This window comes from Cydia strobilella, chromosome 6 (genome assembly GCF_947568885.1).
Source record: "Cydia strobilella chromosome 6, ilCydStro3.1, whole genome shotgun sequence".
Classification (NCBI taxonomy): domain Eukaryota; kingdom Metazoa; phylum Arthropoda; class Insecta; order Lepidoptera; family Tortricidae; genus Cydia; species Cydia strobilella.
The window spans coordinates 13,068,743-13,090,432 of record NC_086046.1 but is presented as its reverse complement, the minus strand read 5'-3'; the positions used below and the strand labels follow the sequence as shown (position 1 = coordinate 13,090,432).

Genomic DNA, 21,690 nt, shown 5'->3' with positions numbered 1-21,690 from the left:
AGAAAACAAAAAAACTATACTCATCCTTTTCTTTTGGGTGCTAGTACTAGTGTAAGACAAAGATAGTATGATTCTCTCTGTCTATATTTGAAATGAGACAGTCCTTTGACAAACTATATTGCAATCCAATTTCCTTTTGAAATTACGATCTTATAAATCACGTATGATGCCATAGATAACTATATAGCAGTTAAACTCGATCAGCTGATGCATCTTGGCGCGAACCAAACTGCGAAATCGCCGTGAAGTTTGCGAGTGTGGAATCATACGTCAACGTCGCGACATCTTCGCGCGCCGCCGCGATTCACGGACATAGTCTTTTTTTTTTTTTTATGAAATAGGAGGCAAACGAGCAGACGGATCACCTGATGGTAAGCGATGTCTGGAGGGCGCTTTAATGCACCCATAAGTAAGAGCGAGAAAGCGATATCTCTTTCTCGCTCTTACTTATGGGTGCGTCGCACAATGACCTTGGTGCGGTACGATGGTGTGTTACTGCTTTAAGTCACACTCGTGCGCGAATCGCGGCACGAAGCCGCGAACGCGAGTTTTTTTTTTTTATGAAATAGGAGGCAAACGAGCAGACGGATCACCTGATGGTAAGCGATGTCTGGAGGGCGCTTTAATGCACCCATAAGTAAGAGCGAGAAAGCGATATCTCTTTCTCGCTCTTACTTATGGGTGCGTCGCACAATGACCTTGGTGCGGTACGATGGTGTGTTACTGCTTTAAGTCACACTCGTGCGCGAATCGCGGCACGAAGCCGCGAACGCGAGTGTGGAGCGAGCGTTGCAGATCTGAAAAATGGTTTATGGCTGTAGATTTACATTCGCGGCTCGTGGCTCGGCTCGCGGCTCGTCTCGTGTCTCGCCTGGAGCTCGTCGAGCTTATGATTACTTACACTCTCGCCTCGTGGCTCGGCTCGCGGCTCGTCTCGTGTCTCGCCTGGAGCTCGTCGAGCTTATGATTAAGTTCGCTCCAGACTACGCGGCGCGAAGCCGCGAACGCGAGTGTGGAGTCTAGTTCGCTAATCCGCTAAATCGACTACACACTCGCGTTCGCGGCTTCGCGCCGTATAGTCTGGAGCGAGCTTAAGACTGAATTCTACATCCGTGGACTGATTATGTGTCATTTATGTGTAATAAAATAGAAACATGGAAAACGATAATATAGAGAGCAACAATTTTTAATTAGCCATTATAATGAACGAGCTATTGTTTATTATCATTACACTTGAAAACCTTTAAACTCGATTTTAAGAATGAAAATAGAAATAAGAGAACAAACGTTATCGAAACATTTTTCACAATGATTGGGGGGTAGTTTTAATACCTAAGCAACTTGTTGACAATCTTAAAGTGTAATAAATAAACACTTAAGTACTTTATTTACTCTAGCGAGCTATCGTTAAGGGAAACAAATACTTTCGTAATGGAAAAGAGTTTTAAAAGCGCTATTCATTTAAAACACTGTAAGGACTCAACATTATCATTGGTACAAAACGTCTAGCAGTTTTTATTACAGCACATTGATATAAAAGCAATTTTTTTAATCTTTTAGAGTACAATACAAATGAATGCTTACAAAGATATAGAAAGTGGTGTTGTAATAGCTATTTCATTTTTCTTCCGAACCATTTCTTTTATATTTATTAAATATATTTTTTAACATTGATTTTCAGTTCGCTCCAATGCTGCGGTCGACATATTAGAAAGATGGGTTGGCAATATTACTAATGCTTCTTTAGAAAGGCCTCTTCTAACCACGTTAATAACAATGACTGCTAGTGTAATCGTTCTAACAGTAATGTTAGTTTTGGCAGTCATTTTTGCTGGTGTAATATGTCTTACAAGCATTATTTTGTTACTAGAAGGTAAGAATAACTATTATATTTGTTTTCGTGAAATATTAGTACTGATAATAATCAATATAACTTTTTCAGGGTTTCTGTTGGTAGTGATAATAATTGCAATTAGTCTACTTACAATGATTGGTTCATACATTTATGTCGTTGGCATTACCTTAACTCTTTATTTTAAAGGTGAAATGAAAGAAGACGGAGCCACGACAGAAACAAAATAAATAAATATTACATGTGATGTGTGTTTAATTTATAGTTTGTCAAAGGACTATCTCATTTCAAACATAGACAGAGAGAATTATACTATCTTTGTCATACACTAGTAGTACTACTACTACTTTGGGTGCTAGTACTAGTCTAGTACTAGCACCCAAAAGAAAATAATAAGTATATGTACCTATAGTTCTTTTTGTTCTTACTTACTGACAATTTGGTTTGACAACTGTAATATAGTTGGTCAAGCAAATCTTGTCAGAAGAAAAAGGCGGCAAATTTAAAAAATGTAGGCACGAAGTCTATGGCACGAAGGGATATCGTCCCATATAAAATTTGAATTTCGCGCCTTTTTCTACTGTCAGGATTTTCTTGACCAACTATATATTACATTTGATTTCACATTAAAAAAAATTGAAATAAAAATTACAATAATTGTCTAATTTAATCGAATTGAAACTGTTGTGAGACATACTAACATTAAATCATTTTACGGTTTAGACTCACTTGGTTTAATCACAATAATTACAACAAACAACACCACAATACAATAATTGTGTCTCGGACAGTTTTTCATTCTGAACGAATTTGGGTCCGAAATACATTTACGTTTCGCAGTTTTGGTGGAACTTATGCTAATGTTCACTTTGGACAATACCAGCTGTCAAGTGAAGTAAAGGAACTCGAATTATGTCATTCATGCGCTACGGTCAATTTGTGAGCGAATCGAACGGATCGTATACTTACTCGAGTAACGTAAAAAGCGTAAAGTAACAATACACAAATTTCGTAAATCGATACTGTTTGGTGCTGTGTTATTATCGTATTATGTTTATCGTCATCAGTTCAGTGATAATTAGTAATATAGTTAGTGGGATTTCGACCTGTGTTCTGCATTATTCAGCGAGGAGAGCTAAATGAGATGGCCCGACTTTGGGCTCCAGCAAGGTCATAGCTTCAATGATAATGTAAATAATGATTGTAAGTTCTAAATTTTACTTTGTTGATATATTTAAGAAAATCATCGGATTACTTCTCAACATGTGATAAACACGCCTTTTCTTTGGTTTGTTGATAATGGACAGTTCAGAGGTCAAAGCAATATACCTAATTATTAATTACATTTCTGAATGGTTTTGTATTGATTATTCATGTAAAATAGTTATTTTTAGAGCTTGAGTAACTATCGTGAGTTTGTCATCAACCAGAATTACCATGAGATATCTGAGCATACAATGGCCATGCATAACTTGATTTTATGAAGGCATCTTTGCAATAAACTTGCATTACAAATAATGAAGTATGAAATAATTATCAAAGATGACTGTAATGAAAATTTAGTTTTTGTATTAAAGTTGGTTTTATAAACTACAATAAACAGTTGCTAATTTTTTTCTTCCATGGTAAACAAATCTTGGTTAATAAAGGATGAAACTTTTTTTTTATGTTAATGTACCACAACCATTTTCAGAATTGTGAGCTAACCTTGGCACTCTTTTGTTGCATCACAAGATCATTCTGCACGCTCATAATGTGTTATGATCATGAACCAGTGTTAACATATTGATAATTATTTTATGCCTTCATCTTGAATCATGTAAAGTATCAGATGGTTGATGGTATTATAGGTTTATTAATTATCATAATGAAAGGGTGCATTTCATTTAATGTTCCTTTTATTGTCAATGGAAATAAAGTCATCAAATCATGTAATACCCTTATAGTAAATTTCTAGCTTTTGTTCTTCACAGGTGGATTTTAGAAAACTCCATTTGATATTATGGGTCTTCGGCAAGCTCAGTTCTCCATTCAAACATAGTTCCACTCTCATTTTAAAATGACCAGCTAGATTGCTCTGAAACTTTGTACCTACAATAAGATAAGGTATATCTATGTCTGTAATTAGTTTATGTAGTTTCAGATACCATAGTTAAAAAAATACAGCAAATTTAAGTTTTTCATACAAAACTTGTTTTTGCTCTATTTCGTTTGTTTTATAAACTGGAGCTTTATAAACCAATTTCAGACCAAGATATACCTCATGCCATTGTAAGTGCAAAGTTTCATTACAATCCAACTCGTAGTTTTGAAATGAGAGCGGAACTATGTTTGTTTGGGAAGGTGGAATTTGGCCGAGCTTGCCGGGGACAATTAAGAAAGTCAAATAAAATGCAAAATTCAATGGGCCTGTTTAAAGAGTGTTTATTTATTAAATCAACTTGTTGATAACAATCAATTATTTCTATGCATCAGAAGACTGACCAAGGCCTCTAGAATTGAGCTATTTGTTTGGTTGGCTCAACAGTTTCCTAATCCTTGTATTGAGTGATGAAGCAAGTTTCTTGGGGCATCAAGTTTTTTGTCAATAATCTATCTGGCCTTCTGTCTCACTACCTACCCATTTTATAGTAATTATTTAAATACATTATTCATCTATATGACATTTAGTCAAGATGTAAAGTGACTGAAATGTAGTGTGTTTTGTATAGCATATAGATAAAATATTTGGTAATCTAATTTCACATAGATGCCAAGGCAAAACATGCCAACTATTTTTAGTACTTACTTCTCAGGTTTCTTTGATGCCTGATTGACTACAGACTAGAAGCAGTAGTTGTAAAATTTACATTTTATTTCAGATTTTAAACTTCAAGAAAAAGGCCGTGAAACAATATCCTTTACACTGGATTTGTAAGTAAATGCATCTCAATAGGTATATTGGTAACCTGTCCTAAATTTTCCTCCCACTTCTATACCAGTCTACATATTCTCAATTTTATTTAAGTGGACAATACAGTTTTTTAAAGGGTCGGCAACGCGCGTGTAATATCTCCGGTGTTGCAGGCGTCCATAGGCTACGGTAACTGCTTACCATCAGGCGGGCCGTATGCTTGATTGCCACCGACGTGGTATAAAAAATAATAATAATGTCATTATGAAATGTTTACAATACATGTAAACAATTATATACATTATGATTTATTTATAAATAAATATATTGTCTGTACTATCATAGCAATTGTTTAAATTACAATACGGGTAATTAGGATGGTTTGGTCATCAACATCATGTTGCTCAAATGAGAGCAGAGTAATCATAGCTTGGCTCAAGAATTAACTCGCACAGAGTTATAGGGGTGGCTGATTTAAGAGCAGGTTTTCTTTGTTTTATTATTAGTTAAAGTAAATAGAACACAGACAAATATTATGAAGAACTACATAATTTACATAAACATATTTCTTCTAGGAGGGAACACTAATCTAGAGGCATAGGCACAATATTATTGTTTTCTCACTTGAGCTACCTTATATTGCTTGGGGAATATGCATCTAGCAAGATAGATAAATTGGTATATTTGTTTTGGTTTGTTTGGTACTTTGAAAAAATGTTAATAAGAACCCCAATGGCTGGCAATTAATCCATCTGCCATATGTTAATACAGTAAGCAGCAGAAGTTGCTATTTTGGTGAGATGTTCAGAGTTCTGCACATAACTAGATATTATGACTAAGAGTGTGTGTTAGGTTCGGCGACTCATTGACCACTTAGTTACTTCCATTGCTTATTGTACTTGGTGGACATTTGACAAAAACAGTCTTACTCTCAATATGGAAATCAACATTTCTCACACGCCTATCTTGTTTATCCCAATTAGTATAAAATTTGCTTCAAAATCTTAAGATAAGACTGAATATAGTTGCTTAACATTATAGTGGGGTTAGAACATTTAGCCAGACTCACTGCAAGTCATGCAGCATTCTAATTAGTAATTACGTTTCTCTTGCACTGTTCTTCGTAGAAGGAGAAGGCTGGTATCTATACTCATGGACAAATTTAGAGGAACGTAAAAAAAAGGTTTAGTTACTACAGCATTTAAAGTAATTTCAATATTAGTAATTAAACTTTTTTTTTGCGTTCCTCTGAGTACAGTACTCATGGTCCTACTCCTACTTATAGCTTTTACAGATATAAGTTATGAGGAAAACATAAGCATAACATTTTTTATACACTTCATTGAGTGAAAGCATGACGTGTCTGTCCCATTGTCCCATCTTTCGGGCACATTGAATTTTTGTGATTACAGTAGCACATGTTTTGCAGGAGAGGTCGTCAAGCTGGCGGCCCTCCAGGATGCGACTCGCGCGCCCTCGCTAGCACCGCGCAAAACACGTCACGTCGCTACACTTACTGGTAAGTTTTATTAAAATTACTTATCTTAGGCCCAATACGAATTAATTCATCTTACCTTACACCTCACTGCGCATACGGTGCACTTCGCAGCGCTTCTTCCCGCTTCCTTAGCTTGAAAATGCACTCTTGCTCGGACTGTTAATATGTACATAGTATAAAGACAACTGCCCTGCAATGAATTGGTTAACAACATTAGAAGGCTTAACATTGGGCGTTTCTTTTACAAGTAGCTCGGCCTGGCTAAAATGATATAATATATCCATCCGTCATCAATAGTGCAACGCGGACTACTTATAGCATAAGCGAGCATGTTATGTGTGAGAGAAAGCACGATTTTCGTGTAATTTAACAGTGAGCCTTCTGTACACTGGTACAGTAGATAGGTACATATAAATCCGCGTATGTTCACTGAGCCACTTCCTCATCGTATACTTTTACGATAAGTTAGATAATCCAGTTACCATTTCAGAAAAAAAAACGCTTATCGATGTAGTTAGGCTGACGTGTTTTATTGCTAGCTAAGTCTTTCGAATTTCAAATTGGTCTGAGGTAAATATTTAACACCTACCTAAATATTTAACAAACACAGTTTGTTCTATAAATAGGTGATATTACTGCAATATTCTGCCACCAGAGTGCAGCACTAGCCTTTTTTAGTAAACCATAGAGCAGGGGTCGGCAACCTTTTAGCAGCCAAGGGCCACATAGCGGTTAGCAAAATTGCAGCGGGCCGCACGCTGTTAATATTTCGTATATTTATTAGACAAAAGGTACTACATTGTCGTTTGTCAAGTGTCAAGTGCCGAAATTCAGAGCGCGCTTCGCCCGCTCTTACATGCAGGGTGCCAGCGGCGCCCTTCACACTTAAAGGTCGGGCTAAGCCCGATATTCAGCGTGCTTCGCGCGCTCTTACATACAGGGTGCCCCTCTCAGTTATTCATCTTACATGCAGGGCTCCTGCGGCGTCCCTCACAGTTACTTAGCGCGCTTGGAGCGCACTTACATGCAGGGCGCCTGCGGCGTCCCCCACAGTTATTCAGCGCCCTTCGCGCGCTCTTACATACAGGGCGCCTGCGGCGGCCCTCACACTTAAAGGTCGGGCGGAGCCCGACATTCATCGCACTTGGCGCGCTCTTACATGCAGGGCGCCTGCGGCGTCCCACACAGTTATTCGGCGTGCGAAAGCGCGCTTTTACATGCAGGGTGCCTGCGGCGCCCCTTACAGTTATTCAGCGCCCTTCGCGCTCTCACATGTAGGGTGCTTGCGGCGCCCCTTACAGGTATTCAGCGCCCTTCGCGCTCTTACATGCAGGGCGCCTGCGGCGTCCCTCACAGTTATTCAGCGCGCGAAAGCGCGCTCTTACATGCAGGGTGCCTGCGGCGCCCCTCACAGTTATTCAGCGCGCGAAAGCGCGCTCTTACATGCAGGGTGCCTACGGCGCCCCTTACAGTTATTCAGCGCCCTTCGCGCGCTCTTTACATACAGGGCGCCTGCGGCGCCCCTCACACTTAAAGGTCGGGCGAAACACGACATTCAGCGCGCTTCGCGCGCTCTTACATTGCGATAGGCAGACACTCATATTGGCACACGTCTGTGCATATTGAGTGATCAGTACATTAAATGTAGATCTTGTGATAATGGGTCCCAACTCCAAAAAAATTTAATTGAAATGAAAGACTTTTCTTTTTCACTCGATCACTTTAGTGACATAGGACTGATGTAACCCGGAGGCTCGCGGTTGCCGACCCCTGCCATAGAGTAACTTATACATTGTACCTTTAACAGAGATAATAAAATATGACATTGATGCATCAAGGCGGTTTGTTTACAGAGGACCTACCGGGAAACGCGAATTCGAAATTTCGCTATCTGCCTCTTTATCGCTCGAATATGCAAGAGTAACAGAGATGTTAGATAACGAAATTTCGATTTTCTTGTTTCGCGATAGAGCCTCAGATTGCCCCCTACGCAGTTTCCCGTAATATTCCTTATTAAAATTAAATTAAATATCATGTGGATACACTTTTATTTAATCTTATACATACTGTTATTCTGATTATTATGTAATCTATTATATTTATATCATTTGTAGTCCAGATAAGAACTCGGAATCAAACTTTCCACTAGAAACAAAAACTTGGTTGGAACTAGCGGGCATCGGTATATCGTTAACAATCAATCACATTTTCTCACACTATTGTTAACGATGCCAGATTGCGTAGAAATAACTATGATTGCCAACCGAACCGAACCGAAGACAATATTAACTATGATTGCATTTGCAAAACGCATTGTAAGATAAAGAATGACTCTACTACTAGGACAATTGATTATAATAAGAAATAGTTGCTACGAAATAAAGGGATCAAAGTATACTGGGAATAAAATTGCAGGAGAGCTGAAAATATGTATAATGTATGGTGGAGCGCATATGATTACAACTTAGTTTGTAAGAGGAAACACATATATTGTTGTCCACCCACTGTCCACAATGACACTATATAATTATTTACCTTTTTCTTATTGGTAGAAGCAAAGTAATACGTGATGCGCCGATGTTTGTTGAAGTGTGAGGTAAGTTAGTTGATCTGGGAATGACGAATTACTATTTATAGATAGTCTATTCTACAGATCAATGCGTCAGCGTCAGCACTAACCAAATCGAGTTCGTATCAATCGAGACTGTTTTTAAGAACAGCGTAGATACTAGGTAGCATTTTTAAGTGCTTTGTTTATTTGGTTTGGTAGGAGGATCACGCTTGTGCACTTAAGGTTTCGTCTAGAATCTTAGTGTAGGTATAATTTATTAACCCTTGAATGCATGATTTTTTCTATTTTGCCTGAAATTAATATATGCGTTACATAATTGTTAACCGATTCTGGGAAAAACAATAAAAAAACCGGCCAAGTGCGAGTCAGACTTGCGCACGAAGGGTTCCGTACAATTACGCAAAAAACCCGCAAAAAAATCACGTTTGTTGTATGGGAGCCCCACTTAAATATTTATTTTATTCTGTTTTTAGTATTTGTTGTTATAGCGGCAACAGAAATACATCATCTGTGAAAATTTCAACTGTCTAGCTATCACGGTTCCATCAAGCTGGCCTTACGCGTACCTTATTAGGTATACTGAAACATAATATATGTGATTCTATTTCATATTCCTTTATTGATAAAAAATTACAAATTTTGCATTTCATAAGTGTAATATTAATAAAGAAGTAATTCATTTAAAATAACTACATATCATCAATTGAAGTAAAATAAAATAATACAAAAAATAAGACGTAATAATAGTATTTCGACTTAAAAAATAGTAGATAGACCAGGTTCTTACCATAATCATCTGTGATTGTATTAATATGACTGAAAAAAAAAATGTTATTAACGATTAACATAATTATTATTTACAACGACGGGACTTAATCGCGTAAATTTAAAACTTATTTTACGCGATTAAGTCCCGTCGTTGTAAATAATAATGAGTAAAAATCGTGAAAGTTTAAATCAGTGATTAACATAATTCGTGGCAACTGCGGAAACTCGCCAAACATTAAACCTTGTTCTAACTAAGGGACTCGGATTGTTTTATAACTTATAATAAATTGCCGCGTATGGCCAGTTGCATTTCTCTCCACCTGATACTCACCCGAAGAAAGGGTGGGTTATTCTTATGAATGGGGAGCTAGTTTGTCACGATCTAACTTGCCATGTGACTGGCTACGTGCCAGTAGTCGGTTATTCTGGGCGGGCGGCGCGCGCGCACCCCAGTCTAGCGCCGCGCGTCCGTCGAACGCGACTCTGAAACGCGCGAACCAATTTGCGCTACTTTTCCTCTTTTTTCTTTTTTCTAACGTTGTTGACGTATGTTTGTTGACACTGGCTGATTCTGTGTTCAAAATTAAACTAAAAAAATACTGATATTGAGCATATTAAGTACCTATACAATACGTATGTGGTGCAATTAGGTATTAGGTATGTTAGTTTTCTTCTGTTTTTCATAAGTTTTGATCTAATGAGCTGGGCTTGGAATAGTCCTATCTCGGCAAGGAGTTGTAAGAAGGCTGAGCAATGAAAGGTACTGCACAGAAGTTTTAAAATCGGCATGACCCTAAATACATTTGTACCCCCACTCAATAACATTACAACTAACTTAAAACAACTACTTATTCATTGTTTGAGGAATGTTGGAATTCAACTCATTGAGTTGCACCAATTGCGACAGCGACATGTTATGTGTTTAACTCCTTATAAATGTTGTAATGCAGTTAAAGTACCATGCATAACAAAAGTAGGTACTAATTGCTATTGTATGATATTTCGTACTTCGGTGTATGTACCCTACTTTTATGTAAAAGCAATGCCCTCATTTCAATACTTGTAAACAACGCAAGAACTTGACATCATTATAGGGCACTGATAATAATTGAACGTATTTGATAACGTACCTAAATAAGAACAGTGAAATTGAATGTCAAGGCAAACCCTACCTATTAATAATTCTTTGTTTGTAACATGTTCAGCTGTTTGTACATCAGCTGAACATGTTACATAATCATTGCTCGGCTACGTTTCGGTGCACATTGCTATTCTTCTAAAACATATATACGTATAACTAGTAATACAGATGTTGTTAATGGTATTATGAACTAAAATGTAAAAAAACCTGCGACTTTATATTTTGCTGCTCGAAGGATGTCTTCGCATACCAACCCAATCCAATACCAACGTATTATGACGTATGAGAACTATTTTTATTCATTAGGTATTATACCGTCTTTATAGTGCCTACAAAAGATTACAGACCTACTTTTTAATAAAAATATTATGATGATGATTATTATGATTAACATGCGTCCACACTTTAGTGATTACACAAACCATCAGCCGGGCTAGTCATGTCAGTCGCGCTAATCATGTGCTCGGCCTACAGACAGAGATGCGGATATGTGTCAAAAAAAAATGCATACTACTGTCTTATTCTAATAATTACTGCGTCTGAAGCCTTATCGGTTCACCGCAGTTTACATACAATAAAGTTTTCATTGTAAAAAATACGCTTTTCAAACGTGTTTCTGCGAGGCCCGTGACAATTACATAGTTGCGCGAATTATGGTCTATCATAATCGTCAGGCCCTTTACAATGCGTCATCAAGGCCAGAGACAGTTACGTCATGAGGCGACCCGGGACGGAGGTGACCCCGCGATGGTGGCTGCCAACATATTGACGACATCCTTATTTTTATTGGTAGTTCGAACGAGTGCGTCGACCGTATTGTGCCGCCTCCACAGCAAACTGGCCCTATTCCCAATGTTCACCAAGTGTTAATAGGTCAAACCAACCAGTATAAATATGAGCTAATGATCCATATCAATCGTATGTATTATTGAGTTTGAGGCAAGTGTTTGGCAAGCTGAAAGAAACGGAGACCTGTGCGTGTGGCCTCGCACTGTTTCTATTTAAAGAGCTTTTGACAAACGATTCTACAATACCGTGCCTTCGACTTTCACTTAGTTTTATAATCAATATCAAATATACCTATCGACTTCTGTACGAAACATGATTACTATCTACAATAGATAATAAGATTTTACTTTCTCGTTATCTGGTTAAGATTACGTATATTATAATGGCCAATAAAATGGAAAAAACAATTTTATGCATGGGACGTATAACGGATGTTAAGTTATTTTTAATTGGCTGAACGTTACAGTAGATAAATCATTGTTCTTTAAGTTAAACATTTATATTTTAATAATCTTAATTATGATTACATTTAATCTAAAGCAACGTGTGGTGGTAAAGAACTCTCATTTTATCTAATTTCTATGAAATAAAATAAAATCTGAAGAATCTTTATCCCAAACATTATATGAAGCAATAACTTTGAGCTATACATTATTTTTAACAAACTATATCTAGTATATTAGTGAATAATACAATTGAATGACAAAATCGAGTTCGGTTTTTGTGTTTACTGCAATTGTGCAGACGTTAAAAGGTTAACTTGTCATCGTTCTTGCTTTCCTTGTGTTTCACTAAAAATTCTACACAAAAAGAATTGATAACAAAACTAGTGGAACGCCCGGAAGTAGATTTTGTATAATACTGGGGCCATACAAACGGGAAACGCGTTAATTATCGCGTAAATTCGACGTTTTTCATACAGCCACACTGGGATTATCGCGATTATCAACTGCGTTTGCCACCGTTTCCCGTTAGTGTGGCCACGGCATATGAAATTAAGCTTAAAGAATTGCAGTTCTGATTAGCTGCTAACGCGAAATGGATAGGACGGGCGCGGAACTATACTATAACCGACAATTTCTACAGGGCCCGTGGTTCTTTACCGTCGACAGCCATTTAAAACTTCCGTGATCTTAACTGTAGTAAAACAAGTGGCGCTTTAGTTTTTAGGGTTCCGTACCCAAAGGATAAAAACGGAACCCTATTACTAAGACTCCACTGTTCGTGATAGCTAGACAGTTGAAATTTTCACAGATGATTTATTTCTGTTGCCGCTATAACAACAAATACTATAAAGTACGGAACCCTCGGTGGGCGAGTCCGACTCGCACTTGTTTACATTTGAAACCTGGTGTTACAAGTCTTCTAAACACGCTACCGTCTGTCATTTTGTGTACTTATTTATCGTTGGAACATAGCGTCTGCAGAACCATCTGCGTTAAACGTTTAGTTTTTTTCGTCAAAATAAGTGGAACTTTAAGCTGTATTTGCAATATTTGCATTCAACTTAAGAGTAACCTTGTCTCTCCATAAAAAAACCCATTTCACGTCATGCTCAACTGTGGTTGTGGGTGTCAAGCTTATTGATCACCTCTAACCAACGTTATCAAATTCTATGACGCGAAACTTTATCTACTATCTACAGCTCATTACACTTGATTATTAAGGGAACGTCGAACATTGCACGTCCGACGTGCCCGTCGAAGTGGTGTTGTTTATTTGTTGTGATGTGTCTGGCCTCCGCGGAGAAAACTTGAACCCACGGTGCAAGCATGAACGGAAAGGCTAGGTTACGCCCTCGGCCTAGGCGGCGGGACGATCTGCTAGAAAAGAAACAGGACTTGCTGCTTGCGTGGAGCGACGGTAAGTTTATTAAAGATGCAACTTAACAATCCAATGTTAAACCAATCCTTAGCATTTCATAATTAGGCATTTCAATATTAAACCAACCCACATATATCCGGCCTTCACCACTGGAGGGCTTCGTCACTTTTTAACCGACTTCAAGATTTCAAAAGGAGGAGGTTATCAATTCGTTTTTTTTTGAACCCTTACAGAAACGAAATGCTATCAGAAAAGTAGGTTAGGTTAGAACTGCGCCCCTTACAAAAACGAAATGATACTAGAAAAGTGGGTGGTTTTACCTCCTTTTCTACATTATTAGGCAATAGTATAATAATGCAAAAGATGGATTAGGATAATTAGGCAAAATATGCCGTCTTTTTCATTTCATTGTCTGGAATCTAAGAGTGCACCATCAAATAATAAGTAAACTTTCAGCGGCATCCCCCATTGAAGTCGGTTTTTTTTTTCTTAAAAATTATTCTGTATGATATCAATTTCAGCTTATACTCGTAATTTATATAAAGTAGTGTTAACTATTTAAAAAACACAAATCAGAAATATTTAATAAAATAATTTGATTTGTTCCCGAAGTTGTGTATTTACTTTAGGCTTATATTTATTTATTTATTTTCGGAGAACCAACAGCTATCAATTATACAATAGTTATATAAGTAAATAACAAAAAGCCAATTATAGGTTCCCACCAATAGCAACAAGTTAACACATAATTGGTGGTTAGCACTAAAATTTTACAACGTATTCAACTAATACTAATTTCAAAATGTGAATACCTACTTATCAAATACCCACAATTCAATACTCTTAGTATACTGAGCTAAGAAAAACAAAACTTATATATTTACTTGTTCATAGTGAGAATGTTTAAGGATAAGCTACGCTGTTTTTAAGGATAGGATACGCTTTTTTTCTGTGACTGCTTCTGTTTTATCTCCTTAATAAATAAATAAATTATACAAAATTCTCAACTGTCGTATTTATATCTAACAGGACGTGTAGTTTCCTAATGCGTATCTAACAAGTTTAGAAAATTATAATTGCTTCAATGGAAATGTGATTAAATAGCATGTGTGTCATCAGCTGATTCCCTTTTCATCAATTGAGCGACATACTATACATATAGGTAATATTATGTCTTAATCAATATCAGGAATCTCTTGAAATGGACATGGTAGTTTTGCTGACTGAAAAGCGTGATTTCTACATAATAATTTATTATTAAAGATAATAGCTGAATGCTGTTGTAATGTGGTCTTCACCAAAGCGGATATAATAGGATAGAGCGGTACTGTCATAGTAAATTTTGTAACCACAGTAAATTCACTGCCGTCTATCGACACACTTTAAAACTAAAAATTAAGATTTATTAAAAATACGATAAAATGTATTTAAATATGGATAAATGATTATATTTTATTTGCATTAATTACTTTTATATGATTTTGACCCATGTTTTTTCACTGATATGCGTTAAAATTGTTAAATAACAAACGAAACCGTCAACCGAAACCGTATACGAAAGTAGGCCGATCTCGAGAATCAAATTTTCGTGATTTTCGAGGCACGTTTTTTTCTTAGACTGTATCCATCTATTACGGAGTTATATCTATCTTTGTCTTCACTTAGGTGTTTAGATGCTATGTTATGTTGAAGACTGAATTTATTTATCAAATTTTTCGGTGGCGCTTCGTAGGATATTATATCGAAATTTTCTACTGACAGGTATAACATTAAAATACAGTTAGCATCAATATACTTTAAGATATGAAACTACGAATCAAAAGTATCTACCGTTCTATAATTAAATAGCTTTACATGTCTTTATATATTATGTAAAACAATTCGATTGTGGTCAATACTTTTAAACGCAAACTTTAGAGATGTATCCATATTAGGTAAAATATTACTGACAGATAATTTTAGCACGTTTTTCTGTCCACTGCTATTGATGAACTTTATCGTTTATGAAGTTTATTGACTTATTTATACTGACATTTAATTTGGCAAATATTGAGATAATACATGTACCGTGCAAGGATATGGGCGTGTGTGATGCAACAAATTTTCCGTTAGAATTTTTCGACGTAGATATCTGGTGATAAGCATAGGTACGTATTATTTGTTTATCTATACTAGCTTCTGTTTGCGCCTTCGTCCTTCGTAGAAATCAATAATAATGGACACTCCGAGTATCAATTTTAAGTAGAAATCTCATTTAATTGACACGAATCTTTTTTTATGGATTTTTAAACCTTCATAGTAAGTGTACTATGAAGCTGTGTGAAGTGTGCTATGTTTGAGTGCAAAAGCTATATTTTTATTGTTCTTGAGTGTAGTAGGAAAATTATAAGTCGAAACATAAACGTCATATTATACGAGCGTTGCGTAGCGCTGTGGGTGGAAAATGGGAAATGTGTAGTGGCCGCGGTGGGCAAAGTTATTACATAGTTATTAACAAATATGCCGAGGTTCGGTTACAGTAGTGCGTGCTGGACACTAGCTAGACTGCTAGAGGATGTAATAAGTTTTGAATGGCATCTACAAATCCTTATTTAACATATATATGAAGGGTACACGGAAAGAACATAAATAAAAATAAATAAATAAATAATAAATATTACAGGACATTCTTACACAGATTGACTAAGTCCCACAACAACACAGTCGACAGTGACTAAGAACATGCAGTCTAGTCACTTTAGTAACATTTTGAGTAATCGCGGTTTTAAAATTTGGAACCATGTCAAAATGTATGGTGATTCCGTGACCAGGTCTTTTTTAATAAAAAAACCAACCAACGCTATATGTACGCTAAATAGCTACGTAAAGTAGCACTTTTTGAGCAACTGTATTAAAAAGATATTACTAATAGTTCCTTAAGAGCTTTACATTTTGAAATGAAAATTTTATTTTCCGAAAAAAATTACTAGACATGTTCTTTTCGTGTACCCTTCATATATTCTAAATGATGAAAGCGATAAGACCGCCTGTTGTTTAACCTCTTCTTTCTGTATTTTTTTTATAGTTTTCTGTAATGGGGTGTGCAATAAAGAGTATTTTTAATACAGTTGCTCAAAAAGTGCTACTTTTCGTGGCTGTTTAGCGTGCGGAAAGTTGGTTTTCGCGAACTAGTGCTTTTTACTTTTCCATTTTTATTTTATTTATACTTGTTCCAATTCATGACTACTTATTGATGAGTGTTTATATTAGTTTCCTTTAAACGTCGTAATCAACATAAAAACCTACTGTTAATGTAAGAATACGAAAAATATGCATATTTCATATTTTATTACTTACCTCTTCATCATTATAAGTAATAACACGTTTATTTTTTAATGTTGAAAAACCGTTCTTAATAAGTTGTCTGAATAGAACGGAACGCCTGTCAAAGAAGAGGCGTATTTTCTTACTGCAAGAATGTTTTAAGTTTCCAAAGGCAACATTCGATATTGTTTTTATAAATATACGATACACAAATAATCGTAAATAACGATATTTAGGTAATAATAGTACAATGTTTTAATATTTACAATTGTTTCTATCTTAGAGAACACACATTTGAAAAAAAACTTTCATTGAAGTGGGATCAATAATAACAACAAAATCTATTCTAGTCGAATAATCATAATCATAATAATTTATTTATAAAACCAATTTACACGTCAATAATAAATAATTAATAATAGTGATTTCCCAATAATAGTGATCTAGTTATTAGGTATAAACAGTTCTGATTAATAATAATTAACTAAATGTTTTAACAATAATTGTCAATATAATAATGTAATAAAAGCTAGAAAAACACCTCTTCATAATGTCAATGTCACACGATGTCACAGAATTAATAATATAAAAAGTTTTGAATTCCATTCCTTAATACTTGTTGCTTTTCTTATTTTTTCGCAACTGTATTAAAATACGTCGTTCGATACACGTGCGGATATGTCATTCTTCACTCGTCCCGAGTCTTGCCACTCGCCTACGGCTCGTGGCAAGATATCTCGGTACTCGTGAAGTAGTGACATACTTTTCGCACTAGCATCGAAATGTACTATTGTATTGTGTTGTAAATGTATAAATCTGAGCATAGTTGCTGAAAGACTTCTTGCAAAGTATCACCCAATCCGGTGCTAGTTCTATTTGAGCACCGATCTATATTATGTAAATACACATTACCAGGAACTGAACGCTCGGCAAAACATTAGCGGACCTATTTTATGGTCATTAGAGGCACTAATCTACATTGTCGACATTGTCGTGATCGCTTTCTCCCTGTTTGTATGCAGGAGATGGCTGAAACGCAAATGGTCGAAGACCAGGGATGCTATTCACAATGCTACACGCCTGCGTTGCAGTATTTACTGCGTTACAGTGCTTGTCCTCCGGATACGCAAAGTTTGTACGAATCTAGGGGCCAAAATATTGTACGTAACGGGGAGAATTCACATCTGGACATATAATATAACGTATTACATATAAATATGTTAGATTCCCTTCCCTTAACGTCGGCTGTGGTATCTAAAACCTTGTGAACAGGTTCACTAGTTCGAAGGCCTGTACTCCTTTCTTGAGCTTCTACTGCCGATTTGTCATTGACCAATCATAGTAGCTATCAGAGCAGTAATAATGTAAAGCTCTTACGTGGGAAACGTAATTGTTGTCTATGTTATGTCTTCATAAAAATCTTACATAATTGTGTTTTGCCTTTACTTTCGCTGCAACGCCTGCAACGATCTTAATATGAGGGACTGCCTCTTAAAATATTTTCCTTATGTGCATTCTACAAGTTGACATTGAAGGTGCTAAAAATTGAATATATTTTCTACATATATGCGCCAAGTAATTCGCTTCACATCTGATAATCGTAAGTAGAAAGCACACGAGTAACTTTTCCGTAAAGGGGCCCACTGACTATCAGTCCGCCGGACGATATCGGCCTGTCAGTTAGAACAAAAATTTGACAGTTCCGAACAACTGACAGGCCGATATCGTCCGGCGGACTGATAGTCAGGGGGCCCCTTTTAGTCTTATTGCAGTATTTCTAATTTCAAATACCTAGTGAATTTTTAATGTTACTTATACGCGTGACGACATCGCTAGCAACATTCACATTAACGTCTGAATTACGTCGAATCTCATTGTAGGTCGAACCGGCTGTCTCCAGCCGTAACCCGTAGCTTAACGAGCAGCGTTTATCGTTTGCGTATGAAACGTGCAGCGGACCTCAGTACCGATTGCTTTTAATTCAAGACTTAAATTTTTATCACGTTAACCACGAAAGTTTGTGAACTAGGGCACGTTAGGCAAAGTTTCTTGATAAAGCAAATTGTGCCGTACATGCCGTAATATCACGAAATTTTTATTTTTTTAGTATAACATATATCTTCTCTATACCTATTAAGGTATTAACCTATTATTGAAAGTTGCAAATTGGCCTCCATACTTTCCGGTTGCCGATTGAGCTGAAACTTTTGCACATCTCGTAATTGTACCTTCTAGCTGGTACAGTCGCCATCAGATATATCGGAGCTGCCGAGGTGCTCCCAAATATCTGAACACGCACTCTAACGCCTTGAGAATAGAGGCGTGTTCAGATATTTGTGAGCACCTTGGCAGCTCCGATATATCTGATGGCGACTGTATAATCGTGGAAACCGTAGGTGTCGACACAAACACTAATAAAGTGCCGTAAAGTCGTTAAGGTTGGGTATGCCCAAATTGTTTTCATAAATAAGCAGTAGATGACTCTCCAAAAACTCTTATATCAAAAAGTGTTTTTTGTCGAATCGGTTTGTAATTATCAGTACTTAAATACAAACCTTCCTAGTATGTAACACAGTGATTCTATTGTTTAGCTATTGAAAACCAGTTAAAACTTAACTGTTACTTATTCCTAAAAGTGAAGGCTAGATTCTATTTGAGATAGTAAGTAGATGCAGAGATACAATAGGAAATATAATTTGTTTTTTCTTCATCAATCAAACAATACATAATGAGCTAATTAATACAACATGTCTATTACTCGTGCATGAATAACTAGTGTTATCAGGCCTGATGTAAAACAATACTCATGTAAATACTATACTATTAGCATCACTTAATTGACCATGCATCGCATCGGTAAACTGTTTGGACTGTTGAAAAAGGTTTATGACTTGTCACTTTACAAAGATCCTCCACTTTGTAAAGTGACAAGTCATACGTATAGTAAATTTATAAAAGTTTAAGCCTTAAGAGATAACCAGATAACAGACAGACATTTACTTTCGCGTTTATAATATTGGTAGGGATACTAGGGATTATATTGAAATTTTTGAAATTTTTATTTGGAGTCTTTCTTGTATACTTTTCTCATGGTTACCGGCATTTGCTATTCTTACTTGGTGGTTGATTGTTAGGTTTATATGTAACATATTACAATTGTACAAACCCTAAGTGCGGTTTTAGACTAGCGTTTTTACGAGGGTAATACGTGTACGAGCATGTAAGCTCGTATAGAACAAATGTAGGGAAAAGTAACGCGCGCGTAAGCTCGTAAAAACCAAATGTTTTAGGGAAACGTAACGCGCGTATAAGCTCGTACCGCCGAAATGACCGTATACGTGCGTAAAAGTACGCTAGTCTGAAACCACCCTAATAAGTGGTTATGGTTGACTGTTAGAGAATGCCATGAGGCATTAAGTCCGCCTTTTTTACTTTTTTTTTGTCCAATAAAATTTAAAATAAATAAGTATGTAATTAATGTTATTAATATGTGCACTATTAAAATTGTTCAAAATATATCAGAAACAGTTAATGGGCGCACTCGATCAAAGGGAAAACGTCTATACAAAAACTATCTGTTAATTACTGAACGTTTTTCGTGTATGATTAACGTGTAATATCAATGTCTTGTAGACGAAAAACGTCTGCGCAAAGTTTGCACAACCTTCGCGCCGGGTCATGCACAATTTCGCGCATCGCTCCGTTTACATTATATATACCTATATATATAGGTATTTCGCAACGCACCGCGCCACGAAAGTTACAAGTACCTACGATTGATTAGGACGGGTTTATTGAGATTCTATTGGAAAACTAGATTGTAGGTATTGTAATGCGTTGTGAGTTCTGCAGGGCGCATTCCCCCGCAGACGGCGGGTGGCTGACCGGGGGAACTATTGATTCTGTCTGGTTGCTCGAAGCTCCAGGCGTATTCTCATTGCATTCCGAGCTGAAGCGATCGTTTACTTCAACTTAACTACTACCAATACTGAGATGAAGCATTTAAAACGATTCTTGGTCACCATATGAAGAACATAGGCGCTCCATTATATTAAGGTATAAGTAGTTGAAAGAGCGACCGCTCATTTCAGTGCATCCACTTTTACGATTAACCGACTCGTGTAAAATACAAATAGGTAATGACAAACATTGATTGCTAAGAGAAATGATGAGTTAGAGTTTGGTTTGCGGCGTACCTAGTATTTTACCCTAAAAGAGCGTTTATAGAGGTATGTATATGCGCTTCGCGGTTTTCATATATTAAGGAACGAGTATTTGGCGGTAGTCGATGCCTTGGGTACAATGGCTACTTGCACTAATAAATTGAATGAGGATTCCGATTACTGATAGTTATAACGAACCACGAGTAAAATGCTAAAGAATGCTTCTCTTTAGTAAAATGCTAAAGAAACAATTTACTACTGTTTGTACAAGGCCAGATCCATACTAAACGCAGAAAGCCGACGCCTCATATAGCTGCATTTGTAGGTGCTTATTACTTTACTTTTCTAGTCACGACGGCGCTTTCGGACTTGCATTTCCATTGATACTTTATCGCGATCTTCGACGCGGGTTTGAAAGCGCATTCAGCTGTTGTTATTCCTTTCCAATTCACGTTTCGATTCTTTACATTTTATGGGTAATTTTACAACAATATGTTTTTATGGATAGTAATTTGAACTTCGGTTACCGCGATAGTAACTCAAAGTTTCATGAGTAACTACTCATGAAATAAAACTATGAAAACGGATTATATCGCGTATATCCCCGTTCACCCGTTGACCACGAACGCTTTAAAGGGTTCGAAACGTCGGGATGTATTATAAATTCAATATACGCGATATAATCCGTTTTCATAGTTTTATTTCATTAGTAATTTGAAGTTAAAATATGTAAGTTTTATAGATATTTAAATGTTACAATCGTATATAATTATGTACTTTTATCTAGACATGACTTCAAAATTGTTTCCAGATTTTTATCTAGTTATATTTTACTGATTTAATATATGTTATTCAATACTGTCTGATCTTTAAGTTAATTACTGTTT

At 36.4% G+C, this 21,690-nt stretch overlaps 1 protein-coding gene and 1 long non-coding RNA gene across 4 annotated transcripts in view; both read left to right on the top strand.

The window, feature by feature from the left end:
• Positions 1-1,342: 1,342 nt before the first annotated feature.
• LOC134742557 (uncharacterized) lies at positions 1,343-2,082 on the top strand. Its single transcript, XR_010127946.1, has 3 exons — positions 1,343-1,471; positions 1,682-1,873; positions 1,943-2,082. It is a non-coding gene; the product is annotated as an uncharacterized LOC134742557 (long non-coding RNA).
• A 4,094-nt stretch (positions 2,083-6,176) lies between these two features.
• Positions 6,177-21,690, top strand: part of LOC134742451 (trafficking kinesin-binding protein milt) — a 68,430-nt gene continuing 52,916 nt past the window's right edge. Inside the window, exon 1 of one of the 3 annotated variants that reach the window (XM_063675621.1) lies at positions 6,177-6,264. Coding sequence is in view for 2 of the 3 variants with exons in the window: in XM_063675616.1 (XP_063531686.1) it covers positions 13,286-13,376 (91 nt within the window). In the remaining variant the exon portion in view is untranslated. Of the gene's footprint in view, positions 6,265-10,195; positions 10,344-13,157; positions 13,377-21,690 lie in introns of those variants that run through there. The other 2 variants (XM_063675618.1, XM_063675616.1) reach the window with 2 other exon arrangements.